Source organism: Prorops nasuta, unplaced genomic scaffold (genome assembly GCF_024137725.1).
Source record: "Prorops nasuta isolate Cenicafe-Biocafe unplaced genomic scaffold, Cenicafe_Pnas_1.2 PNAS00004, whole genome shotgun sequence".
Lineage (NCBI taxonomy): Eukaryota > Metazoa > Arthropoda > Insecta > Hymenoptera > Bethylidae > Prorops > Prorops nasuta.
In genome coordinates this window covers 3,552,725-3,579,102 of record NW_027116801.1, presented here as the reverse complement: position 1 = coordinate 3,579,102, position 26,378 = coordinate 3,552,725, and the positions used below count along the sequence as shown (strand labels likewise).

The window sequence follows — 26,378 nt, the reverse complement described above, 5'->3', positions numbered from 1 at the left end:
AATCAGCTATGCTTTATAATTAGAAATACTCGAGATTTTCAGCAGCCACATTGACTTTTATTTCCAACCCCCCCCCCCTACCCCCCTCCTTCTCTCTCTCTCTCTCTCTCTCTCATCTCTGACGCATCAACATATACCGAGCAAAGTAGACGCGAGTGGAACAATAAGAGATCGTGAACTCTTGGAATGCCACGGTGAAACTCGCGTTTCAATTTATCGGCACGGTCCGCACTTTACTCCAGGGTCGTTCCTCATTCGTCGACCACGCGTCAGCCTAGCAAAATCAAATATCGACCCGACTCGCCTCACCTCAAAATTCCACCTTCGTTCCTGTGTATATACTTCCCGCTCGAACAAGGGCGATCCGAGGAAGCGAGAGACACGCAAAACCGTATTTTACCGGGGAAAAAACTAATTTCTTTCGTGATAAAAAAATAGAAAAAAATGCGAGGAACAAACGATAACAAAGGTAGTACACTCAGACTATATATATACAAGGTGTTTACTTTATAAAACATTAATGTAAAAATGCATTTATCTCTGGAGACCTAGAAAAGATATAAATTTTTACCTTTTGGAATTTAAATAAAATTAAAGTATTTTCGAAAACGTACACATAAATAATTACTGTTTTTTTTTTATTAAAAAATTACACGGATGAATGAATTTTTTATCCATGTGTGTGCTCTGAGACGAGCCAAAGCTTAGTATACATATAAGCTTAATTGGAAAATTATGAGAAACGAGTGGACTCGGAGGGTAGATCCTAGTGAGACATCGGCAGAGTTTATATCGTTGGTAAAATCCGAGCTTTATCGGATTTTATCGGAGCCGCTGATCTCGCGCGTAGGCTCGGGGCGCATTCTTCGAGAAACAACGCGTGCGTATAGGCCTGTAGGTGCATGCATTTTGCGTTTGTATGCACGTGTGTACGCGAGTAGAGTTCATTATGCGCTCCGTACGGCGCACTCGTATCGCAGGTTTATAAGTGGAGAGAGCCGAAGCGTGGGTGGACCGAGCTGCTCGTGCCATTTGCCAGACCAGTTCGAGCCACTCTGGCCTTTTCTACTACACGCTGCTGTAACGTTTATCCACGCGTGACCCATGGATCCTCGAAACTCGACCGGATCCACCGCGTTCTCCCTCGCGCCTACTGCGCATGCGCCGAAGCTAGTCGACCACTCGCGCTCTGGCAAGAAATTCGTAGACTCGCGCGTGTGCTTGAACGGTCCACAGTTTTTGACTCGTTGGAAGGCGCCACGCTGTTATTATGTGCACACGTGCAATTTATTCATACTGCTCTCTTGTTATATATATGTATATAAAAATAGCGCGAAAGCTCGCTAAACAAAGCAATGATTATAATTGATCGATAAAAACCAATCGAAATTAGAGAACTATTTCTATATTTGTTTCTACGCCATCGATATAACGTATGCTTCTCCCTCGTGGCACTGATAGATGAATTATAATACAAAATTAAATTGAAACTCTTGAAACGAAGCTCGTTTTATTCATTTTATAATACCACCATTCAATTATGCAGGATATTTCCTATCACTTTTTTTTATTGCATTGGTATATACACATGTATGAAGAGTATATAATCTCAGGTTATATATATATATGTAAAAACGCTTACGCGAAAGCTCGCCAAATGAAGTGCTAGTTATAATTGATCGCTAATCAACACCGATCGGAATTAGAAATCTCGTCCAGGCGCCGAGATTTATTGACTCGTTCGTGCACTGTGCATACATCGCATTGCTGCTAATCGATTTATGGATCGATTAAAACTTTCTTTGCACTCGATCATTTCAGCAATATTTTCCGTTCGGTGTGGCACGAGATAGAGAGTTAAAATATTCGGAACGAGTGGTGCGCGTGCGTTACCCAGCCAACCGAATTGGAGCAGAATTTTCAAGTCGTGCGCGCTGACTTCTGTTAATCTTTCGTATAGGAGTCGCGATAAGATACGAGCGTCGAGCTTAATTGAGATATGCGAGTTCCAAAGGCAGCACGCGAGGGCATAAACGAAATTTTATTCCCTCTCATAAGCCCCTTTCCCCCGCGGGACCCTGTAACAATGCCACACTAATGATGAAACGAATCCTCGGACCCACCCACTCTCATCCGATTATAGGTGCTCGAATTTTTTTTTACGATTTTTCTCACTCCCCTTCACCATCAGCATTAGCTAATTTTATAGATACGCGAACGACCAATTATTTAGCGACGCGACAAAACTAGGTTAACGAATTTTAATTATCAATTCATTCCGCAAACTTTTATATCCCGTAAATATATATACAACCTCTGTCCGTTCCAGTTTCTCATTATGAATATTTAAAATTTCAGACGAGATTATATTAATTCATCGGCGAATGCTGTGTAACAAAATTTGGTTGTTAATATATGAGTTTATGCATTATTGGCGGGAAAACTCGTATGCTTTCAAGGAAATCGTGATTTAATTTGCCGAATGGGAGTTAAAATTTCCTGTGGATACTTTACTCGTTCAAAAGGAGAAGCACAATTTCGCCATAACTGCGTACATCGTAAAGTCAATTTGCGAGATTAATCATGGGATGCATAGAAAAAATTGAGGAAACGCCAAGATCAAAGGTTGACCCATGAATATTTCGTCATTTTAATAATAGTGGTAGCTCGATACACTTTTTAACGAGGTAATTATGTCTTTTGATGTTCGCTTGTAAATATTCAAACGTTAAGATCATCCGCGGGACCAACTTTATTCAACATAATTACCATTTCGGCGCACCAAGAAACGTGAGCATGAAAAAAAATGAGCGAACAATCTCTTCTCCCCCACCATCCAAGTGTATACACGTATATATATATATAAAGGGAAGGTAATTAATATTTATTAAGGCAACAGCGAGAAGCCTTGGTCGATCTAATTAAATCCCTACGAAGCTTTATTTCGCCCAAAAGTTCTTCAGTGATGAAAATTTCTTTATTATTATAATCAAGAAAAAAATCTGCAATTTAACATCAGCTGCGAGATGGACGGTTTAGAAAATTTGCAGGAATATGAGGAGATTGGGATACGCGAGTAGGTGTGTGTGTGTGTGTGTGTTAAGAGGGTGCGTGAGTAACGTGTGCTTTCGTGTTGGCAAATCAGGCGTCTAAATCTAAACGGCGCCACGACACGACGCCTCTCGCTATGCGTCGACTAATTACCGTTAACGCGATCCTCTTAATTAGCCCCGCCGTTATAGTTCCCCTGCCACCCCCCCCCCCCCCTCTTATTTTCCTTCACCACGTATCGTTCTCTCGATCCTATGTTGCGTTTATAGTCATATGGGAGATGATCACTCGTTTTCTACCATTAAATTAATTTTATTACAAATTCCCCCCTCCTTTTTCAGTGCCCCCCTCCCTTCCCACCAAAAATTCATTTCGCAGGGCACACAATTCTAAAGTAATTCCACCTTTCGATTTTCATCATTCCACTCGCATGCTTTATATTCTTCGATAAATCTGTTTGGTAATGCTTTTCTAGGACAGAAAGCTCATTGCAATTAATGGTGCTCATTAGGGGAAATTGAGAAGACTTTGCGAGAGATGCAAAAGGCATTAATCGATGCTGCCAACTCCGGAATATAGTCACTTATCACTCGTGACAATACAATCGAGTTATTCAGATTGCAAAATGGCGATCACAATAGCGGAAAAATTGGATCTGCTCTATTTAATAAGAGCTCGACCTTTCTCGTGAAAATTTTCAATGACAATTTTGCTGCAAGGCTCGCATTCATCAATTCATTCAAACCTCTCGTATTTCTATCTTGTTTTTCGCAAAAAATCCTTTTATATTCACTGCTAAACTTTCGCCTCTTCGGCGTCAGTATATACGCATTGCTGGCCAGTGATAAAGTGACTGGTAAAAATTATTTTGAAAAAGAGAAAAACGTTGATTGATGAAGAATTGGGGGACGGAGTGGGAGTGGAGTGGAATGAGAGAAAGCTTAACGTGGTATAATTAAAGACGAGGTATTTCATTTTAATCGTCGAAGGAGTATGACTCTGTATGTATATAGGGTGAGAGGCATTTATAACGTCACGGGTAGTTTTTCTCATGAACGAAAAAGACACGAGATCAAAGTTTTCAGACAAAAGTTCTACGGTTCGAAGGGACTTATGAAAACCTTGCAATATTACCAAGGTCATTTTTTAATGACATGTATGAAAGTCAAGGTGATTTTTTTTAATACAACATTCTGTGTTTATTATTATCTATATACTTACATCACTTGGCAAGCATATTACTTCAGCATTGTACATTTTTTACATCTCGTAAACGCTTAAGAAATTTAATGGTACATCAGAATTGAGGCAAATAAAGCCACGCAGTATAGATATAAATGTAAATTTAATTCAAGACAAACGTAGACAGTGTAAAATCATTGAGCGTATACTTCTTTTTTATGCTTTAAATTAAATTTACACTTACATCCACTACGTCGTTTCGTTTTTGACATTGCACCCTTATAAGATTGTAGCCTACAATAAGTCTTTTGCAAGCAATTATAAGAATATGCAATAAAAAATTACGTGTTATATTTAAAAAGCAAACAAATTTGCTCTTAACATTGGTGTAATATATTTGATACCGTTTGACTCGTAAGGAACACAAAGCCATATTTCAGGGTAAATTACGCGCTTCCCGCGTTTCGCCGTCCAAGACTCGACGTGATTCGAGAATACAAATGAATATATCCGGATATGGTTTTGACACGATCTCTACTAGCTGGCAAAACAGGGCCAGAGCTCGTCTGCAAACTTTGATTACATCTCCCTGTGATCCTTTACGCACCATCCAAAACCCTAATACACTCTTGTACACACCCACACCTCGAAGCCTTGCCTTCCTGTCAAAACCTCGTCCAAGTTTCCACTGTAGTGAAAAGATACACTTTTTCCAACTTTTCTCCAACCGATCCACGTGTTTCAACCTTGATATCCCTTCAAATTTGATTATATGCAGATTCGATAGAATTTCTACCGACACGGAAATAATAGGCTTTCCTCTTTTTTACGTCCAGGTCGGTACCTCCCAGGGGACTGTGCGCGAAAGTCCATAAAAACGTATTTAGCGGCCGAGTCGACGACGCGAAAACTAATTTCGTTTCACGTTACGTGAGCTGCCTGTCAAAAGAGCGAAGCCCATTGACGTAGATCTTCGCGTGGACCGATTAGATTTTCGATAGACGCCACTGTTAGACCGCGGACCGAATAATCAAGAATCGAGGAACGCTCTGTTCATCCGAAACCCATCAACTGCCCCTGAAATAACTCTTTTTCCGCACCTCATTTTCAATTTTGCCCTCTGTTTACCGTTCTCCAAAATGGCGTCTCTATATACCAAATACCGATATAAAACTTTACTTCGCTGAAACTGCTGCTGCAATCGACGAGATTGAAATCGCTAAAAATTATATAACATAAGAGGAGGAAGTCGATGAACTCTTATGGGCCATTTTATTTTATTATTGTTTGACGTAGATCACGGGAACAACTCTCTTTTTCACCTCGTTTGATCTCTATTCACTGTTCCCCAAAATAGCGTTCCAGCTAAAAACCGAAAGAAAATTTTACTTGGCTGAAAATGCTGAAATTGTTAAGAAGTACAAAGCATTTCAAGAAGATTCAATAGAGTTAATAGACGATCGTATTTTATTTTACTGCTCGATAGATCTTGCCATTAAAGATCTTCCGAGAAGCATCTTAGCTATTTTAATTGAGCGTAATAGCTATACGTATATAGAGGAGAAGGCCGTAAAGAAAATCCGCATCAGCCTTCCTGGAACTGCGGATTCGTTTCACGGACCAAATGTGAGGGTTTAATCCTATTTTATAGCTTTTATCGCTTCTCTTATTTTTACATGACGGTTCTGATCGTCGTTTGAGACACTCGTAAGATCACATCAATCCCCGCAATGGAAACAAACACGAATCATTGAAGTTTCTGCGTGGCGTAGCAGAGGGGATTGGAAATGGAAAATGTGGTGGAGTCTGCCGAAGAGCGAAGGGGTGCTGAGAAAGTTGAGGATGGCTTCAGGCATTCTTAGCGGAAAAACGCCGCTACCGTTTTGCCTCGTTGAGGATTAACGAAATTTTCGGGGAAAGTGGATTAAGTTCCTGGTACGTTCGATAACGAGGTCGATGAACCTTGAAAATTTGGAGCTTCGCCGATGCTTAATGAGGCCAGTCAAACTCGATAATTCTCACTTGCGAATTTTCCACTAAATTCCAGTAGGAGGAGAGAGGGATTATGAATGAGTATATATAAGAGGAAGCATTTTTTTTTCTTCAAGTAGATATTCTTAATGCACATGCCTATTACAATGAAGATAGCTGAAGGAGTTGCAAAAGCAGCTTGGCAGAATGAAGCAAGAGATGTGATGTTGCATTGATGTTGAAGGTTGTCGGCGCCCAGGGCTAAGCTAGATAGGCCGATATCTCGTTATTTGCAGCTTTATCCGCCGGCTAAAAAGTTTCCGGCCGGAAAAAGAAGCAATTTAATAAGGTCTTAATAACTTCTCTCTTTCTTCCTTCCCATCCTTCTCTCTCTCCTGTCTCTCGCTCTCGCTCTCACCCCCCCCCCCCCTCTTCTCTTCTCTTCTCACCGGAACGGCTGCATTTGACGTCTCTCGTCGCTCGTTCAGCTCTACTCGGAAATTCTGTTTCTTCAGCCGTACGCCGAATCTAACCCTTTCTCAAACCAAATCCACTCAACCCTCGGTCCTACACCCGATTCTTAATTTTTTCCTACCCTCCAGCAATCTCTCAAGTTTTCGCAGAAAAAACCATCAAAGTTTCCTCGGAAAAATTAAGAGTATGTTTAAGCTAATGGCAATTGGACAAGTTAATAATTAACTCCCATTAGCGAGGTACATCAGATAAATTGACGAACAAAGTAGACCTCGAGAATCTTTATTAAATCGTACCAAAGTAATTCGAGTCTAAAATTTCTTTCTTTCTTTCTCGTTTCAGGGATCTACAAGGGAACAACATTTCGGTGATCTTCAAGACGGACTTCGAGGACATGGCTACGCTTCACGTGCTGTAAGTAAACGCAATGTTTAATCACACGCGCGAATTTCGCGGAACCCGAGCTGATTAAACCGTTGGAAACTCGGAAAAGTGGAATGGAAATTAAATTCGGGAATAGCGCCGAGAATCGCGTATGAATATTCAAAGTACAAAAGTTTTCCGTGTTACCACGAGTTCGTTATTACTGTTGGTGTATGAAGGGATAGAGGAATGCAGCACTATCTTCACCGAAACCTCTCGAAATGGATAGACTCGGCCCGAAAATCGACACTCTTGACACCAATTTCATGGCAAATTTTGCAAAAATCAAATCGACTTTAAATACACAGGTCGAAGCATTTGAAACGCCCCAAAGCATAGACGTAAAAATACATGTATCTTTTTAGCTAGAGTATACAAATATTAGGTCTTTTTATAAAAAATTTTAATACATTCAAAGAGGTTTTTTAAAACAAGTGATACTTTTTACGGTTAGAGAGAAAAAATAAATTTTATATTTTACTTAATTCCTGGGTGTTTTAATTAAATGTCTTATCCTAGGTATATCTATCATCGTCAAACCTCCTCGAAAAGCATAGAGGTTACCTTGAAAACAGATCATTCTCGAAAAATCAAGTAACACTATGAAATCTCTATATAGAATATATTAAACAAATGACTCTGTTTAAAATTTTTAGCCTCCTGTCCAACAATCAAATCCACACAATCGAGAGAGGCGCTTTTCACGATCTAATAGGGGTGGAAAAATTACGACTGAACAACAATCAAATCCGCCATCTGCCGGATCTTCTCTTCAGCAACATGATGAATCTGAAACGACTGTAAGTTATAAATAATTTTCTCGCTTTGATTATTTCGCCTCTGGCGCAGTATTTAATTCGTTTCCCGAGAAATAGTACAACTACGGAAAGGGGGGCAGAAATGTGACCAGGTAACGAAAAACGGGAAAAATATTTTCGCACCCAGCTCGTGGAAAGGCTCGAAATAATCACGAGACTCACTTCGAAAAACGAGTCTCGGCTGAGAAGAGCAAAAAATGGTACAATTAAATCTGTGCTCCCCTCGCGTGTTTACTGCGCGCAAATGAATGAAAAAAAAATTCACGTGCGAATCTCGGCTATGGTCTGTCCGAGAAAAGGGGTGGGGGGGGGGGGGTGAGAAAAAATGGTAAGAGTTTACAAGGGGTGTATCACAATGAGATATAAAATGGTGGAGTACGAATTGTCCGCGTTAAATCCGTATTCGTACGTGTATGTAGTGTACGGTGATATCCCTGTGTTCCGTATGTGTGCGTGTAGGGTGTTTTTTTTCCTCGTGTTCCTTTCCGTCTAGCAAAGTCGGGACGTTGTATATCGCATAAACTTTTCAGACAAGCCGCGGCCTACATACCGCTCTTACGTGTAAATACACACACGATCTACTGTTGCGACACTTGGCAGCACGATTACACCCACACATATCCAGGCTACACATGTACGAGAAACGAAAGAACCGAGAGACTTTTCCGCGCACGACCTTTACTCTCTTAAAGGGGAACCCTTAACGTAACGCTCGTTCGTCTTTCCATCGAGGGAATTAAACCAGCCACGTTCAATTCGCACCCCATATTTCCCCCACCTAATTAATCCGGAAGCGTTCGACCATCACTGCTGGGGGATAGAAAAATTCCATCGACTATTTCTTAATAAGGTCGCTCCCTACTGAGATACGACGGGGAACCTCTCTGATGTTTATACCATAATATTATACTGTATCGTATATTATACATACTATATATGGCATATTCTGTATTTTCAGAGTACTATAGTATACTATATATGTATACAATAGAATATAGTGTACTTGTAAACCGAAAGAAATGTATTATTCTAAAATTTATAGAACTAGATAGGGTAAGCCTGGAACGAAATAAAATCCTAGGAATTTTATTATTCAGCCAAATAGTAATTATCAAAGCTCTCGCATGGTAAAAACTGCTTTATTATCGGCAGTTTTCACCAAGTTTTTATTATGTCTCCATAGTACGAGAGACACGGTATAATTTTTAGTATTTTTTAACAGTAAATTTTACAGGAAATTTCTTTCTGCGTAGTATAGTATATTACATACTGCAGAGAGAAATTCTTTTTGGAAATTCAACTCTTTCCACCGTGACGCAATAAGAGAGGGGGGGGGGGGGGTGAAAGGTTTCATCCATCATCCGACAAAGTGACTGACGCAGCTCGAAAGTTTCTCCTCTCGGTCCGTGCGCAGTTTTCAAAGATAAGACTGGATCAAGCAAGTTACAAGGGACCGTGTATTACACTGCTAGCTTCGCTTTGCTCAGTTTTCTCGCAGATCATATCCTACCAAAGCCCCTCCGAGTCAATGCGTGCCACTCTCGATATTCAATATCGACCTTGTTGAATCCTTCCAACTCCTCCTAATACTCCCCCCCCCCCCCTCCCCCTCCTGCAATATATCTTCCGAAGAAACTTTAAATATTTTCACAGAACATTTTCTGCTAATAGCAATTACAATTAAAGTTAAATTGTTAATAAATACTTTTAGACGCTGTAATTTTCAGTCGCAATTATTTCACGCAAAGCTACTATTAGCGCTAGATTTCAATTAGTGGGTGTAAGTATTTGTAGGTACATGTATGTACACGCTCGAAAATGGAAAACGTATGGGAAAAATCTGGAAAGTCGTCGTTACAACGATGTAACACCGGGTTGGTCGTTGTGGGAAAAGTTTGGAAAATATTTTCGCGAGATAGGAGAAATTTCGCGTGGAATATAATATATATCTGATCAGCTCCGCTATGTCAGCGTTAACCGTTATACGTTGGTCGCCAAATTTTCATTAGTTCGTTTTATGTTTATTTCGCTTCCCTTGGGTGTGTTTTCTGTTTGTGTAGGCGCGCCCGTATGTCGTGAGATGTAAAGTTAGGTGTCGTAGGGTATTACTACGTGTAAAGGGAGGATCCGAAATTGAGTCCCAGGTCGCTTGTGCCAATCCGGAAGCCAATTACCGAATGTCGAGGCAGTTAGCTCGCTCCTGGAGCCACAAAAGGACTTTCTACGAATCCTGACTTCCTGCGGGAGCTGGTCTACCGCGATAAGGGCCAGGATAAAACCGGGAACTGGTCAGATCAGACTTGACCCAGCTGTATCTGTACTTCGCACCACTCTGGTTCATCCCCCTTCCTCCTCCTCCTCCCCCTCCCGCCTACCTTATCTGACGTTTCACCTTAATTGCAATGGAAAGAAGTGGATTAGCCTCGAATTAGCCAACGTGTAGCTAGACTCGGTCACCTTTAACCCTTAGTTACAGCACTGTACTCTAGTAACGATTTTACAGCATATTGGTTAGACTAACTCAGCATTTTCAATTCCACACATCTCTTGATATAATATACCATGCAATTTTGAAGTTTTCAGTCGAATTACAATTATACAGCACGGGAATATAGTCTAAACATATATAGCGTTTTCAATTATATATATTATCATTATGGAATTCATTTCTTTTTGTTTTCTACATTAGATAAGAAAAAGAAAAGAATACGCAAAAGGGTGATTTAATTATTTAAACACCTGAATCACGTATGGAAGAATCCAATATTTATGATTCGTAAACAATCAATTAATAATTTCTCCAAGTATACACAATCCTATTGAGTCGAACAATTAAGAAAGCTCATATTCAAAGATCGAAGGTAAGCCCAGAATATAATTATTATATATAAATTTCTCGTACATACACGATGCTATAGAATTTCTCAATTCCAACACGAGTGTCACGTTTCTCTAAACATTGCGAGAAACTTTCGCGCCGATTCTAATCTTTACGTCCGCGCCCCTTTTCCATTGTGTCGAGTCGTTTATTATCCACCAAGTTTCATCCTTTTACCACCTCTTGATTCAACCGGCCCTATCCCCCCTGCACCCTTTACCCTTCACCATCGTTTAATAACACGTTTCGTTTTCTCCTGACCCAACCCACATTTCCAAATGCCACGCGTGATTCCAATAAGCGTCGAAAAACACATGACTCTCGCTCCTCGAGTAATCGTGTCTCGCGTCAGCTTTTAGAAATTGTTTTCTCGAACGGGATGAGAGTTCGTGGAATAAAAGTTTACCTCGCTCGTCGAAGGCCCTGAGTTTGACACAGTTGATAGGAAGTTCTTTCCATCCTCGCGATAAATAATTCAGCGATTTTTCAACGGCCTAGCATGACTATAGGAAGAGTAACCATAGGTCATCGCCATGCAGACAGTGGTATTACCGCAGCGTGTGCATTATTCGATAAACCCAAGTCAAATGGAATACGCAAGTTATTATGGACGAATGTATTGACTTAGAGTCGCGTGGGACGTTCCTGCCACATCCTAGACTCGTTACACGAATAACGAATGGTCGCCATTTCTCAGAGAAAATCGCAGGATTTTTGCGAAGAACCGAAAAAAAATCCTGACTGGCCCTGATAATTTTCGAGGGAAGCTGGCTGATAATGAGTGACGGAGATGTGGGAGTAAACGCTTACCGTTTCGTCACGTGGAACTCACTTTGAATCCTGCAAATGCGTCGACTGAGGAAAATTACAAACTGGAGCAGATTCTGCTTTATTTCAATCGCTTCGGAAAATCAATTTATTGGATTTAAGCGAATAAAGCTGTTTCCAGAGGAAGAATAAAAGCGGGATTTATATATGTGTGTGTGTATGTATATATAGGAGGGAAATATTGATGATTTGTTGTTGTTCGGTTTTGCAGGGATCTCAGTCACAATCAGATAGCTACCATAGGACCAAAGACTCTGAGAGGAATCTCGGCGCTCAGACAACTGTAAGTACTTTCGAAATTACTTTGCAACAATTCGTACAATTACTTTGCAAGGTATCGCTGGATTCCCTGAACCAGTATAATGTTGAAGTCAAACTACCCCCTCCCTTTATCATCCCCTCCGCCCATCCATGTCGTAAAATGCAAGTTTAGTCGAACGTTCCAGAAACTGCACTGCTATTATGAGTCCAGCTCAATAGCTAAACTATACAGTGGAGTTTCAGTTGCATAGGAAAATTCCATCACACCCAATGCAATACCTCGCAGCTTTCATTTTCAATTTTCCAATTCGTTCGTGCGATTATATACGTACCAAAACTGTAATATGTTTCTGTGGTCCATCTACAGGTATCTGGATAACAACGTGCTCACTTGCATCGACGAGTCCGCATTCAGAGAGCTCAAGGACCTGGAGATCCTGTGAGTCTCGATTAACCTATTCTACAATTTCACAGAGATAATTATCTTATCTTATTTGCGTGTAAATAAACAAATGATTATTTTTATTTGCCAGGATGCTGAACAACAATAAACTGATCAGCCTTGGCAAAGAGATGCTATCTGGTCTTTCACATCTGAGAACTCTCAAGCTTGCGGACAATGCACTGGCCTGTGATTGTCATTTAGCTTGGCTGTCGCAGCATTTGAGAAGCCATTCCCTGCTGGTCCAACACATCCGGTGTTCATCACCCGTACATTTGAAGGACAGGAATATCGCAGATTTACAGGTAAGCGAGGAAATTTGCTAAAAATATTTTCTCAAATGCCAATGTAACGAGTTATAGTATATACATAGAGTACACGTATACCCATGAGAGATCCAAAGTAATGGACAAAACTGTAAAGGGAGAAAATTTTCTTAATTATAGGAGGAGGAGTTCAAGTGTTCTGGTCTGGTAGAGAGATCTGGTCCAGAATGCACTGCAGAGCCCCAGTGTCCTCATCCGTGCAAATGTGCGAACGGGATAGTCGACTGTCGGGAGAATTCTTTGATCAAAGTGCCCACTCACCTTCCCGAGGACACCATTGAGCTGTACGTAAAACGTAAAACGTGAAATCTAGCCGGGAGCTTCATTGCTATACGTGTCTCTGGACAGCCGCGGGCGCGAATACCTCAACAACAATTTCAATTCTCTGGTTCTCTTGCTCTTGCTCGTCGGTGGCAAGCTTTTGTCGGCGCGGGCGTCCCCAGGGTCAAAGGGAAGCTTGATCACAAGAATGGAATAAATTAAAAGCAATCCGACACCGAGATCCAATCGTTCCTCGCCATTCCCGATCCTTTCTCAGCCTGGAAAATCATTTTGCATAATGAGAGACCGCCTGGAAATTGGCAGTTTCCCCCTCCCTTTACCCCCTTTCCTCCCTTTTTTCTTTACCTTCATTGCAATTCCTCCTCCTAACTCATTTTCCTTAGTCCAGGCAACGTCCAATTCCGCGCTCTTTATATACGAATGCATGCGATATATATTTATAATAGATTTTCCATATTTTTTTTTTGTTTTGTTTCCGCGCGAATTGAATTTATCAATCCATCTCTATAAACTGTTTTCATCCATCCGCTAAAAGCTCGCTAATCCTTTTTCTATTTTTCTATCAAACGCACAGCCGGCTAGAGCAAAATGGCATCACGGAAATACCGCCAAAGGCATTTTCGCCTTACCGAAAACTACGGAGAATGTGAGTGACATTGCCCAATCGGTTAATCGGAATTTTCCTATTTCCGACATTTAATTAATCTTCGCGATTTTTTTGTTTCTAGTGATTTGAGCCATAACAGAATCAAAAAAGTAGCAGCCGATGCTTTTCACGGACTGAAATCTCTGGAATCACTGTAAGAATCTGTGGTGCTTTTCTACTTTTATCGATAACTGAATAGTGACATTTTATATACGGACAATCGTGTTTGCATGGGTAATGTACTTTCGTTGCAGAGTCCTCTACAGCAACAAGATCACGGAACTTCCCGGGGGGCTTTTCCAAGGACTTTCAAACTTGAAGCTGCTGTAAGTTTGAATTTCACACGAGAATTATAATTTACATATGACAGTCTGAACAATGAAAATACTTATTTTAGGCTGCTGAATTCCAACGAGATCTCCTGCATACGAACCGATTTATTCCATGATCTCACGAGCGTCACGCTTCTATCGCTGTACGGGAACAGTATCAAATCACTGGCCAATGGAACCTTCGCCAATCTCCGCAGCTTAAAAGCACTGTTCGTATCAATAAATTCTCAATACCAGTGATACCTAAAGTAGAGAATTTCACTGGGAATTTTTTTAAATCTCTTCGGTAGAAAAAGTTTTCAGGGAACTTCCGGTTGGGGTCGTTGAAAAAAGCAATAATCATTTTACGCACCGAACGATCATATTTACCGTTGTTTCTCGTCTTGATTTGCAGACATCTTGCGAGAAATCCATTCATTTGCGATTGTAACCTACGTTGGCTGAGTGCCTATCTGCGGGAAAATCCGATTGAAACCTCGGGAGCAAAATGTGAATCGCCGAAGAGGATGCAGAGGCGGAAAATCGACTCGATGCGGGACGACAAGTTCAAATGTAAGGGTAAGCACGATTCGACTTTCGGTATCTCTTCTATTACTACGACAGGATGGTATACAGGTCGGTAGAATACACCCATCTTTCCCTCTTTTTTCGTCAAAATTCAATTTATCCGTTGTACAAATGGATCACTCTTACTTCCATTGCACAGAAAATACGAGACGCGTGTAATTACGAGTTATTTTTTTCGGGCATGGTTTACGTTGTGCCCTAAAAATTCCTCATTTTACAGACTGATATACGAGAGTGCATTGTGTTCTAATCGAGCCACTTTCAATCAATTAAATGAACTATATATATATATATATATATATATATATATATTCTTTTTAATGAAAAAGGCTAAAGCTGTAAGAATTTAAAATAGAGATAAATAGTAAACCAAATCATATCATATAATCATTAACATCACAGCTAATAAATATTCCTATATTATATTCACTTGCTATTTTATTTGCTGTTCTTCCCAATAAGGTCCCTGGTGCTTGGTTGTTCTTTGCTACTTGGTTGTTTCCCCTGCATCCCTTGCATCCTCTGTTGGATATGTTTCCCCCCTCACTCCACCCCCCTTTTTAACTCCATACTTCTCAGGCTTCCACTTCGTGGATAATGACCGATCCGATTTCCACTGATCGATTGGTCCATTCTGGCAGGTATTTTCTTACAGACGGTAGGCAATATTTCATAACAGACTCTTTTAATACGCATGTCAAAACCAACTCACCATCCTTGCTTGAGAAGCTTCTATAAGGTATGTATGCAAATCATCATTAATGGACTGTGGATTTTACCAAAGTTAAGACGAAACCAATGAAAAACTATAAAAATAAGAATAATAATTTCAATGGCTAAAATAACATGTAAATAAAAAGTTATTGAAAATTTTATTAATTTTTTGGTATGTTTTAGTTTTGTTTTCTGATTTCCGATAACATTCTTTTGTTGTTTAATGAAAATCTGCAGTTTAATAATTATTGGTATGCACGTTTCGGTGGATGGATATGACTCCTGCGTTCCCATGCATATGTGTGCGCATTTTCCGCCAACAGTAATGCCAAAACTATACGCTAATTTTCCTGATTTCAGTTTATTTCTGTTCCTTTTTCAGTTTCTTCCTTTCACCGTTAACAATTGAAAAATATAATAATGTAAACAGAAAAAAGCAGCAAACGCACGTAATAAACATTATCATACGACGATCATTTGCCTCATTTTCAAATAATTATTCGCTTCTCTTACATTGACTTATAAATTTTTGGGGGAGAAATGAAGTGAAATAGAAATTTATCAGATTTGAGTTTTTCTTTGTTCGAATTTACTCAGGTAAGCCAGAGAGTAAGAGGAAAATCAAGAAAAGTCTGAGAGGGACTTAAGTAGACGATTTTTCATTGCAATCAGCTTTGCTAAGTTGATTGGAAGAAAATTGCTAAACTTTTGCAGATGATAGTTAGATCAGGCAAGACATCAGTGGAGCTGTTATGAAAATTCATTTCTAATTTAGGTGACGAAGAACTTTTAACGAAACGAGCTGGGGAATGTATTTTGCCTGGTTCCTGTCCTGCACCCTGCACCTGCAACGGTGCGACTATCGATTGTTCGAATAAAAAATTAACTTCCGTACCAAAGGATCTGCCAATCTACACGTCGACTTTGTAAGTTATTTTTCCCTTCTTCCATTTTAATTGCATGGAAAACCAATTTAGCCCACGTCTCGACCAATTAATTGTATCAAACTACACATTATCTTCGATCTCAATCAATTTAATTTGTTCGTGTGTATCGTTTAGCTTTGATTATAACGAAGAGCTTTAATTAATTTACCCGTAAGCTTAACGAACTACATAATTAAAGAGGACCGAGCAAAAGTTTCTTACGAACCAGCAAAGCTAAGACCAAGAATGACGATCAATTAACAGAAATAATTTATTCATTCAGCCGAATCAATTCGAAGTTGTCGAAACACTGTGTACTCAGCAACGGTGCGTTATGATATTAATTGAATCGATATTCCGGAGAATTATTCAATCAAACAGCGAAACGCTGGGAGGAATAATGAATTGAATAATGAAAATTACTGAATCGTACAGTCTCCTCGTTAAATGAAATAAAAGGGCTTAAAAAATATTAATGTCAACTGGATTATTAGCTATTGTCTCAATAATAAACGTAACCGACACTTAGTATTTCATAAGACACACACATACACGAAGTCAGGATAGGAATTTATTGCAATATTCTCATCGTTGCGTAACAATGTTTTCCATTATTTTCCACAGACTTTTGGGAAACAACGAGATAGATAAGATCAAAGCTGACGGGTTGTTCGAGAAGTTGCCGGAATTACAGCACCTCGATCTGAGGAAGAATAAAATTTCACGTATCGAGGCGTCCGCCTTCCAAGGAGCTCACAAGCTCATCTACTTGTAAGTCAACTTGAAAATATTCTCGTTTCATATGCAGCATGGATCTCTCCTCGATTCTTCAGTCGATACAACTACCCCCCCCCCCCCCCCCCCCCGATGCATCCATCCACTTTCTTATCTTACGGAACTCTTTCATATTCCGCAACACCTCTCTCAGCTATTTTTCAAATCAAATTTGACACATGATATTTTCTCAGTCTCGTCCTATTTCTCTCTATACGCTTACCATTTCAGACTCCTATCCGAGAACAGACTGAGAGAAGTGCACAATAAAATGTTCACCGGCCTGCAGAATCTGAAGACTCTGTAAGTATATGGTTCACTGAAATTATTACCGAAGCTTTAACTATTACTACTGGCTCAAAACAAAACGATCACTTTTTACATTAAAGGAATCTTCATGGAAACGCCATAACTTGCGTCATGTCGGATGCGTTCGATGGTTTACCACATATTCGAGCTGTGTGAGTATATGTGTATATAGTATATTCCTTGATCGAATATTTTTGCGAAAATATATATACTAATTGAATATTGTGCAAATTTTCTCAGTAATATGCAAGGGAATCCTTTGTCCTGCAATTGCCACCTGGCATGGTTCGCAGGATGGCTCAGGAAACGAAATATCACTGGATCGACCGGCAGGTGTCACGATCCTCCTAGATTAAAGGACGCCATAATCAAAGATATTCCTCATCACGAATTTAAGTGCAACAGTAAGTAACTCTTTCATGAACTAAATTATATACTCTTTTCTATCGACTTTCGTCGATGATTTATATTATTTTAAACTCGACCGATGTGAAAATCATTGAAATGATTTTTCAGATGACAGTCTTGGCTGCCTTGGGGACGATTATTGTCCCCCGCAATGCATCTGCTCCGGTTCGGTTGTTAGGTGCTCCAGATCTCAACTTTCGGAAATTCCCAGAGGTATCCCTCCCGAAACCACCGAGCTCTATTTAGACGTGAATCAAATCAAAAACATACAACCCGAGAGACTGAATCACCTGAGAATGCTGACGAGGCTGTAAGTTTCTTTCCCTCTAGGACTCTCAATATCAACGAGGGTCAATTCTGAATATGAGACCGCTCTAGATATGTCCTCCATTCAATAACGTAATAAACATAAGAATTAAACGAGCTCGTTCACACTATATTACTATTACTCAAATATTCATCTAGTATTTTATGTCTCATGTAAAAATATTTCATTGATAAGTTAAGAGTGAACTTTTATCGTGAATCAAGCTTAAATCTGACTCAGCATCAAAATATCCTAATATTTTTTTTGAAACCATTTTCAGAGATCTGAGCAATAATCAAATAGGTCTGCTGTCCAACGATACTTTTAGAAACCTTACAAATTTATCTCATCTGTGAGTACAAAATTTAATTGGAATAAAATGATAAATTTGATCTTTTATAATAACGTGAAATTTATTTTGAAGGCTCATTAATTACAACAATCTACAGTGCGTGCAAAGGAACGCTTTGGCTGGACTGAAATCCTTGAGAATTATGTAAGTGGCGAAAGATACCATATCGAATTAGAAGAAGATCGAGTTAATGGAGAATGAACTTTTCTTATGCGATTGCAGCTCTCTTCACGGGAATAATATATCGGTCATACCTGACGGCGCATTCGAGGATTTGAAATCAATAACGCACCTGTGAGTGTCGACGTTGTAATACTCACGAGATTGCTGTAAAAATGAGATTGCTGTGGCTGATGATAATAAATGAATTTTCAGAGCGTTGGGTTCCAATCCGTTATACTGCGATTGCAGTATGCGATGGTTGGCCGAGTGGGTGAAGAAGGATTACGTTGAGCCAGGAATAGCCAGGTGCATGGAGCCACCAGCCATGAAGGACAAATTGCTCCTAACGACTCCTGCAAGTGCATTCCAATGCAAAAGTAAGTACTTCATCACCGTGCCTTCCGATTGCGAACGGTGTGATTCCAATATTCCAACGTTGAACTATCCAAGCGAGCTGCGAGACGAAAGTAAAGAAAAATAGAAAGATAAATAGCAATTCGCGAAAGAAATACGACAGTTTGGAATGATTGGTCCGTATAGGGACCGCGCATACCAACGCAGTGGCACTGAAGTAAGAATCTCTAATATTGTATAAACGTATACGAAAAATACACTGGAAAATTTACAAAAATTAACGTTAGATAATTCTTATAGTATATGAATATGCATTATTGTACATTCTCGCTTTATCGTCACTGTGTTAGTATGCACAGTGTCTACGCGGGAGAAATGCGCACCAACACAGCGACGTAAAAATAAGTGTAACTATGTAGACGTGTAGAGTAACGGTAGATAAAAAATGAGAAAAAATTCGTGATCGATCGTATATCCATACGCATCACTGGATATTTCGAATCGAGTGTCGTTGCGTTGGTGTGCGTGTCTCAGCTCACCCGTTCGCAATAGGAGAGTGTGCACCGAAACTTTTAATTTCTTGCCTGTCGGGAATCAGTCTGTTTAGTTCGTGGTTTTTTGGCCCAGCATCTCGGTGAGGTACTAAAATTGCTCATTAATCGTAGACCTTTCTTCCGCGCAGCCAAGCAACAGCCAGCCGAAGTCCTGGCCAAGTGCGACCTCTGTTACACCTCGCCATGCCAAAACGGAGGACTTTGCGAGACGCTACCGCAACGGCAATTCCGTTGCAAGTGCGCGCCTGGATATCATGGGGACCGGTGTCGACATAAAATTGACGCGTGCTATGGAAATCCTTGCAGGAACTCCGGAACTTGCAAAGTACTGGAGGAAGGAAGATTCAGGTAGACCACATAGTGAACCAGCCAATTATTCGCTTCCGGGCGAATTCTTGCTCGTCGGACTTTGCTTTAGACTTGCTCGTGCACAGTGGAACCCGTATATCTATATATATATATTTTATGTACAGTACACGTATATAAGCTGGTATTATCATTTGTTGCTTCTTCATTCTCTTTATTTTCTTACATTCATTCACTTTTTCACCCCTTTTCATTTGAGCATTGATCAAAGCCTAGCACGTTTCCTCGCAGATGCATCGATAGTTTCAGCATACAGTAGGAACAGATGCACGAATGAACTTTATTCATTAGCTATAATCGAGTCTCCGCTGGTAAGTGACGCAAAGCTTTTTGTTCGTATAGCAAAGGTGTACCGATCGATTTATATGGAACGAATGATTTTAGGAATAATTAATTGTTAAACTATTTTTTTGTCAAACCGTTGATTAAAGAGTTATGAACCATTGAAAATCCTTCGCTTAGGAACATCCTGTTAACCACTGTATTTCCCAAGAAATTTCTGACAAATTATAAAAGATCACCGGACATTTATTCTATCAGTATACAAAGCCTCGAATCAAAGAATTGTTAATTCTTATATAATAACTCTTTGATTAATATCTATAGATAAAAAAATGTTGTACGAGAATATTATTCCTAGAATTAATCGCTCTGTTCGAATTATCGGTTTGGCATGAGTTAACTGAACACCTTATATATGTAAATGTCTGCTTTCTAAATTGCTTTCATTGTTCAATGTCGTAAAACAAGTGCAAATCGATTGGCTATCATTCGTTGGCGATCTCGGCAAAATTTGACAATTTTATACTTGACAAGAGTTAGGAGTGTGAAGATGAATGAATAAAGTAAATATATATATAGACAAAATTGTATACAGTAAGAGTAATAAAGGTAGAAAAAGAAAAGCGAAATAAAAGGAAAACGGGAGCCCCTGCGCAAGAGGGTGAAAGAGAGCCACGATGAGCCAATGGTAATGTAATGAGAAATGGCTGCACGTCGGTGCAAGCTAAGGGAATGTGTCGATTGACGTTCAGTCCGTGTGTGACAGCTGCAACTGCGCCCCCGGCTACGAAGGATTCAGATGCGAGAGCAACGTCGACGACTGCCTGGGCAACAAATGCGCCAATAACGCAACTTGCGTCGACCTCGTCGAGGCCTATCGATGCGAGTGCTCCCCAGGATTCATGGGAGAGTACTGCCAGGAGAAAATACCCTTTTGCACAAAAGGCCACAACCCCTGCGAGAACGGGGCCCGATGCGTCGACCACAAAACCCACTACAGCTGCGAATGCCCGCTCGGCTTCGCAGGCCTTAATTGCTCCACCAACCTGGATGACTGCAGTGATCATTTGTGCCAGGTAAAATCCTCGTAATCGTGCATCTTCTTCTTAATTTAAATTAATTTTTATGATTATTAAGCAAAATTCCCCCTCGCCCTTTCTCATTCCTTTGTCATTCACTTTCTTTTCCAGAACGGTGCTACTTGCATCGACGGCATAAACAATTACGAATGCAAGTGCGCCGCGGAGTATTCTGGAAGATTTTGCGAGAACGCACCATCGACATCGATGCTATATCCCAAAACAAGTCCATGCGCGCATCACGATTGTCAACACGGTGCTTGCTTCCAACCTTCCTCCTCCGCTGCGGACTATCTCTGCCAGTGCCATCCCGGATATACCGGTACGAAAGCTCCCGAAGAATATGAACGTTTGGTGTCAGAAACCTTCCACGAACGTTTCTCACTCCAAACTCGGCAATTATACATTCACACTGCAGAATTTTAATTAGACTTAAGGCGCTTGGATGTCGATGTATAAGCGAAGAGAGATTGCAGTAATTTTCGCATCTGCAGGAAAACGATGCGAGTACCTGACGAGTCTGAGCTTTGTGGATAACGGCTCGCTGGTCGAGCTGGAACCGCTACGCACGAGGCCAGAGGCTAACGTGACCATCATTTTCACGACCACGCAAGAGAACGGGGTTCTTCTTTACGACGGGCAGAACGGCGAACACATAGCCGTGGAGCTGTTCAACGGGCGTGTCAGGGTGTCCTACGACGTCGGTAATTACCCAACCTCAACCATGTACAGTTACGAGATGGTGTCCGATGGAAAACCACACATGGCGGAGCTACTAGCCATCAAGAAGAACTTCACCATGAGGGTGGACCGTGGAGCTGCCAGGAGCATCATCAACGAAGGTCCCAGGGACTACCTGAAACTCGTCACACCCATGTACGTTGGTGGAGTCGCACCGGAAGTCGCTTCCGTCGCCTCTACCGAGTTCCATCTCCGAAACGTCACGAGTTTTCAAGGTCAGCTGGAAATTTCCTTAACCGTGATCATTGTTCTCCAACCGGGAGATGCTTCTGTTCAAATCAAACCAATTTTCCCTCAGGATGCATCTCTGAGATGTGGATAAATCACAAGCTGGTCGACTTCAGCAACGCAGCCAAGATGCACCGCGTGTCTCCAGGATGCGCGGCTAGCGAAGAAGAGGCTGACGAAGCCAAGGACGTCATTGAAGCAGAAGGAGCAAATTCCGCCATCAGTAACGAGGAATCCATGCTGCAGGAAAACTTTGCTGGAGAACATTCTTCCGGTATAATTATGATCACTCTTTTCTTTATCCCTTTTTATTTGATTTGTAAGACAATAATTATATTTAATAGAGATAACCAACACACAACTTAAAGAATTTTCAATATATCCTATATATATTTTTAAATCGATCCCTATCAAAGGTTTCGTTAAATTTACAGATATCGTCGTCTCGATGCCGGTTTCGGCAGGATTTCCTGACGCCTGCAGTGGACACGAGTGCAGCAAAGGATCGCAGTGTGTACCATCGCCATTTGGAAATGGCTATACTTGCCGTTGTCAAACTGGTTGGCAAGGGCGTTACTGTGAGAAAGGTATTACTATTGTAGAATCTTGGGAGGAAACCAATCCAAATAATCCAACCTCGAAGAGTCCTTTAAAAGCTCTCCTCGTCGAGATACAGTTCTCCCAGGTTGATTTATTTAGACGTAACGTGAAATGTTTTGCTGTCTCGTAGCGCCAACCTGTCGCAAGGAACACACTCGAGAATATTACAGCGAGAACGGCTGTCGAAGCCGTAGACCGGTAAAGCTCGCAAAATGCTGGGGAAGTTGCGGTAATTCTTGCTGCTTGCCAAGAAAGACCAAACGCCGCAAGGTAATTTTTCAACGACTTCAGCTTCTTATTCCTGTAGTGTAATCCAATCGGGGCCTGAAACAATCTCTATCTCTCTCTCTCTCTCTCTCTTTCTTTCTTTCTTTCTCTCCCTCCAGGTACGATTGCTCTGCACGAATGGAATGCGTTACACGAAAGACGTCGACCTGGTGCGCAAGTGCACCTGCACCCGAAAGTGCTATTAATCCAGCACCATCCATTATCCAACCTGACGCAGTAGGAGTGACACCCAAGAGGCCACGAAACACCCGAGAAAAATCCCAGTCTGACATTCGTGACCCACGCTGATAGAAGAAAGCTCGAGGACCTGCCGGACGCCATTTTGGAGAACGCTTTTATCCACTCAATAACTGTAATTCGCTAGTTGTATGAAAAATTCCAATTGAACCAAGACTGGACACTCGTATGGAAGAATTTCCGTCTCTTTTTATCATGTTTTTTAACTTTTAAACAAACAAAAATAGAGTGGGTGACGAAGAAGTGCGGGTCAACACTAAGATGGACACACACAGCCGACTCAGTGTGATATGTATTATTAAAGAAAACAAAGTATATTGTACTAATATAGGAATGGACTATTACGGTATATCGAGCATTGAAGGCATAGTAGATATTACCCGTATAACGATGAATCTTTAGGTCTAAAGAACGCAAACTCACGCGAATAACCGGTCTGAACACGGAAATTCGGACCTAACGACGTTTGCGTTTGCGTTTCGATACATAGTATGCGTGGGCGTTTGTGCATGTGAGTGCGTGCGTGCGTGCATGTGTGTATGTGTGCTTGCGCGTGTATGTGTGCGTTTACATTAACATTGAGACAGATCGCACGTAGCCATATGAACGTGCGGAGAAACGAATAGTCGTAATAATTAATGTGAACTTTTCACAAATCGCCCCCAAACATGGTAAGAGAAATCCAGCTAGTTCTGCCTTTTATAAACAATTTCTTTGTCAATAAACTTCATGTGCGAAAAAACCTCTCCTGCGGTTCGTTCATTGACTCTCTCTTTTAAATCTTCAGTTCTTCTTTTTTCTAATATTTATTCGTTTTTGGATTTTATTTAACGAAATTTAATTTCATCATTCTTCCTAATTTTCTTTTACTCTCCGATCCAATTAAAGCCAAGTCTTCAAGGATGTTTATACTCTGGTCGAGTGAGAATCGTGAAAAGGTCAAACCGTTTTGGTAGTCTCTCAGTAGTTCGTAAGTCATTCAAAGGTAAAACCACAATTGATTTGAAAATAAGCAGATTTTCACCTACCTCTCTATGGATAACATGATTTTGCTCCAATTTTTAAGGTCTGTCCTAACACAGTTTCACACGCACACGTACATAAACAAGCACATTCACTTACGAATACAATGACGGTTCATTGTAAAATATTTAGTAATCGCTACCAGTCGATTCTCCAATCGATAATTATTAATGACAAAAGTATGTAGCTCGAGATTGTTAACTTGAAAGTTTATACTCGACCCTTAAATGGAGAATAAAAGAGAAGTTAATTATTTTTTTAACAAACCGAATAAGTTTAGAACAAATATCGACTAGTTTGCTATCTCCTGTTTAATGAGGAATCTATTCTGTAACAATTAATCTATTGTAATCTATTCTGTAAAACTATATTGTATCGCGCCTACTGCCAGTATTTAAGTCTATTTATTCGCTTTATTATTATTCATCTCGTTTAAGCAAATATTATAGTATATTAATAATTTTGTATTTTTCACGTCCGTAATCTCTTGTTCTCCTCTTTTATAATATTATCATCGTTCCAAGACTATGAAAACATTTTTCGTGGTTTTAACTCGAACCAATAAGGACCCAAGCTAATCAAATTATTTGCAATTAATTATTAGTTATTATTTATAATAATTCTAAGGATATACGCGAATTCAATTTTATATTTCTTATAAATAATTAATTCCTTCTATTCTTTACCCTTTGATTCGCGATCGCACACAACTTACTCATTATTTATTCATGATTTACGAGTGTTTCCTGCAATTTGTTATATGTGCAGCGAAGCTTTTGATGTATGTTTCTCAATAGAATTTCAGCTAATTCATATAGTCATTAGGGAACGTAATTGTAAATCTGAAATTGCTTTATATGGAAAGAGTTTTTAAATAATTTCACAAACAAACTCTCATTCCTATCATTTGACTAATAGAGCTTGATTTACCACAGAGGCATAAGTTGTATCGTACAATATACTTTTATAGTATTAATAGTTACATAAGTTTCCCATGCATTTCTGTTCATAAACTAATCGAAACTTCGTTAGCTTTTAAGTTGATTATTATACTTAGGATTTACATATACATTCTACATTAATCGTACTGTAAGTGAACTCCGCAAGATTTTTGTGGAGAAAAAATATAAATAAACAAATATATATTGCAGGATTAACACTTTTTCATAGAACGAGTATGTCCGAAGGGACAAAGATTGATCCGAAAATTATCCGAAGCAATGTACACATTAAAGTCCCCCCTTGACCAATACACTTGAAACAAATAAAGAAAAATCAAAGCTAAACTTGGGGTGGAACTTTACGAGAAGACAATAATTTAGAAAACAAAATTCAAGGAAGATAGGAGAAAGAGCGTTGGCGCTTGAAGCTAATGCTTCCATCAGGCTCCTCTTATTTGTTACAATTATTCGTAAAGTAATGATTCTGATGTATTTTATATATACATTTGGCATACAACAATTTTCTTTAACTTTATCTAATCAGTTATTGGACTAAAAAGCATTTAACACCAATTGCTTAAAACATCAAAAACAACTTATGATACTTTATTGAATGGTGCTGTTTCTAATAAAGACTTTTATTTTCAAAATTTTGAACAGTCGATACTTTTTGAATAAAAAGTTGAACACATTCGGTGAATAAATTCGGCGTCGTATATACAAACAAATATTAGAAAAATTTATTTATCGGTGGGGTAAGTGTGAGTGAAGAAACGAGTAAAAGATATGAATGAAAAAAGTAAACGTCGATTTTTATGAAAACGTATTAAATGTGGTTTATCGCGCGCGACGCACGTTTCACCAAATGACAAGGGAAATATTGCATGCATGGCTATAAATAATGTAGCTCTTTATTTGTAGGTATTTAAATTAGTAACTAGCGTGAAAGCAAATGTCTATGTTTATATAATGTATCAAAACCTCGAAATATGAATGCTATTAAATAAATGTATGTAAAGTTTATAGGATTGAGTTTGCCCATCCTTTGTAATATCTCCCTTTTAATTGAAATTGATAGCAATTTGTTGATATTACTCTCCTGCAATAAAGTAGAAAGCATACTTGCCCGAGATAGATTGCTATCGTGCTAGTGCTACCTCCTACTTCCTCCTTTTTTTTCTATATAGTAAATTTTTGTGTTAATTGGTAAATAGGAAATATCACTTATTTTTTATTTAAAAGACTTAAAAAT

The 26,378-nt window shown here is 39.7% G+C and overlaps 1 protein-coding gene across 3 annotated transcripts in view; it reads left to right on the top strand.

The window, feature by feature from the left end:
* sli (slit guidance ligand) overlaps nt 1–26,273 on the top strand; it is a 224,519-nt gene extending 198,246 nt beyond the window's left edge. For all 3 annotated transcript variants that reach the window (XM_066726382.1, XM_066726383.1, XM_066726384.1), the window contains exons 2-30: nt 7,021–7,092; nt 7,758–7,901; nt 11,837–11,908; nt 12,254–12,325; nt 12,420–12,633; nt 12,775–12,938; nt 13,511–13,582; nt 13,665–13,736; nt 13,837–13,908; nt 13,980–14,123; nt 14,309–14,472; nt 15,971–16,121; nt 16,746–16,892; nt 17,127–17,198; nt 17,285–17,356; nt 17,445–17,608; nt 17,721–17,922; nt 18,200–18,271; nt 18,344–18,415; nt 18,494–18,565; nt 18,647–18,810; nt 19,470–19,689; nt 20,756–21,065; nt 21,180–21,390; nt 21,563–22,024; nt 22,108–22,311; nt 22,472–22,624; nt 22,768–22,907; nt 23,024–26,273. In XM_066726382.1, the coding sequence (XP_066582479.1) occupies nt 7,021–7,092; nt 7,758–7,901; nt 11,837–11,908; nt 12,254–12,325; nt 12,420–12,633; nt 12,775–12,938; nt 13,511–13,582; nt 13,665–13,736; nt 13,837–13,908; nt 13,980–14,123; nt 14,309–14,472; nt 15,971–16,121; nt 16,746–16,892; nt 17,127–17,198; nt 17,285–17,356; nt 17,445–17,608; nt 17,721–17,922; nt 18,200–18,271; nt 18,344–18,415; nt 18,494–18,565; nt 18,647–18,810; nt 19,470–19,689; nt 20,756–21,065; nt 21,180–21,390; nt 21,563–22,024; nt 22,108–22,311; nt 22,472–22,624; nt 22,768–22,907; nt 23,024–23,110 (4,237 nt within the window). In that variant the 3' untranslated portion in view covers nt 23,111–26,273. The remainder of the gene's footprint in view (nt 1–7,020; nt 7,093–7,757; nt 7,902–11,836; nt 11,909–12,253; nt 12,326–12,419; nt 12,634–12,774; nt 12,939–13,510; nt 13,583–13,664; nt 13,737–13,836; nt 13,909–13,979; nt 14,124–14,308; nt 14,473–15,970; nt 16,122–16,745; nt 16,893–17,126; nt 17,199–17,284; nt 17,357–17,444; nt 17,609–17,720; nt 17,923–18,199; nt 18,272–18,343; nt 18,416–18,493; nt 18,566–18,646; nt 18,811–19,469; nt 19,690–20,755; nt 21,066–21,179; nt 21,391–21,562; nt 22,025–22,107; nt 22,312–22,471; nt 22,625–22,767; nt 22,908–23,023) is intronic.
* The last annotated feature ends 105 nt before the right edge of the window (nt 26,274–26,378 follow it).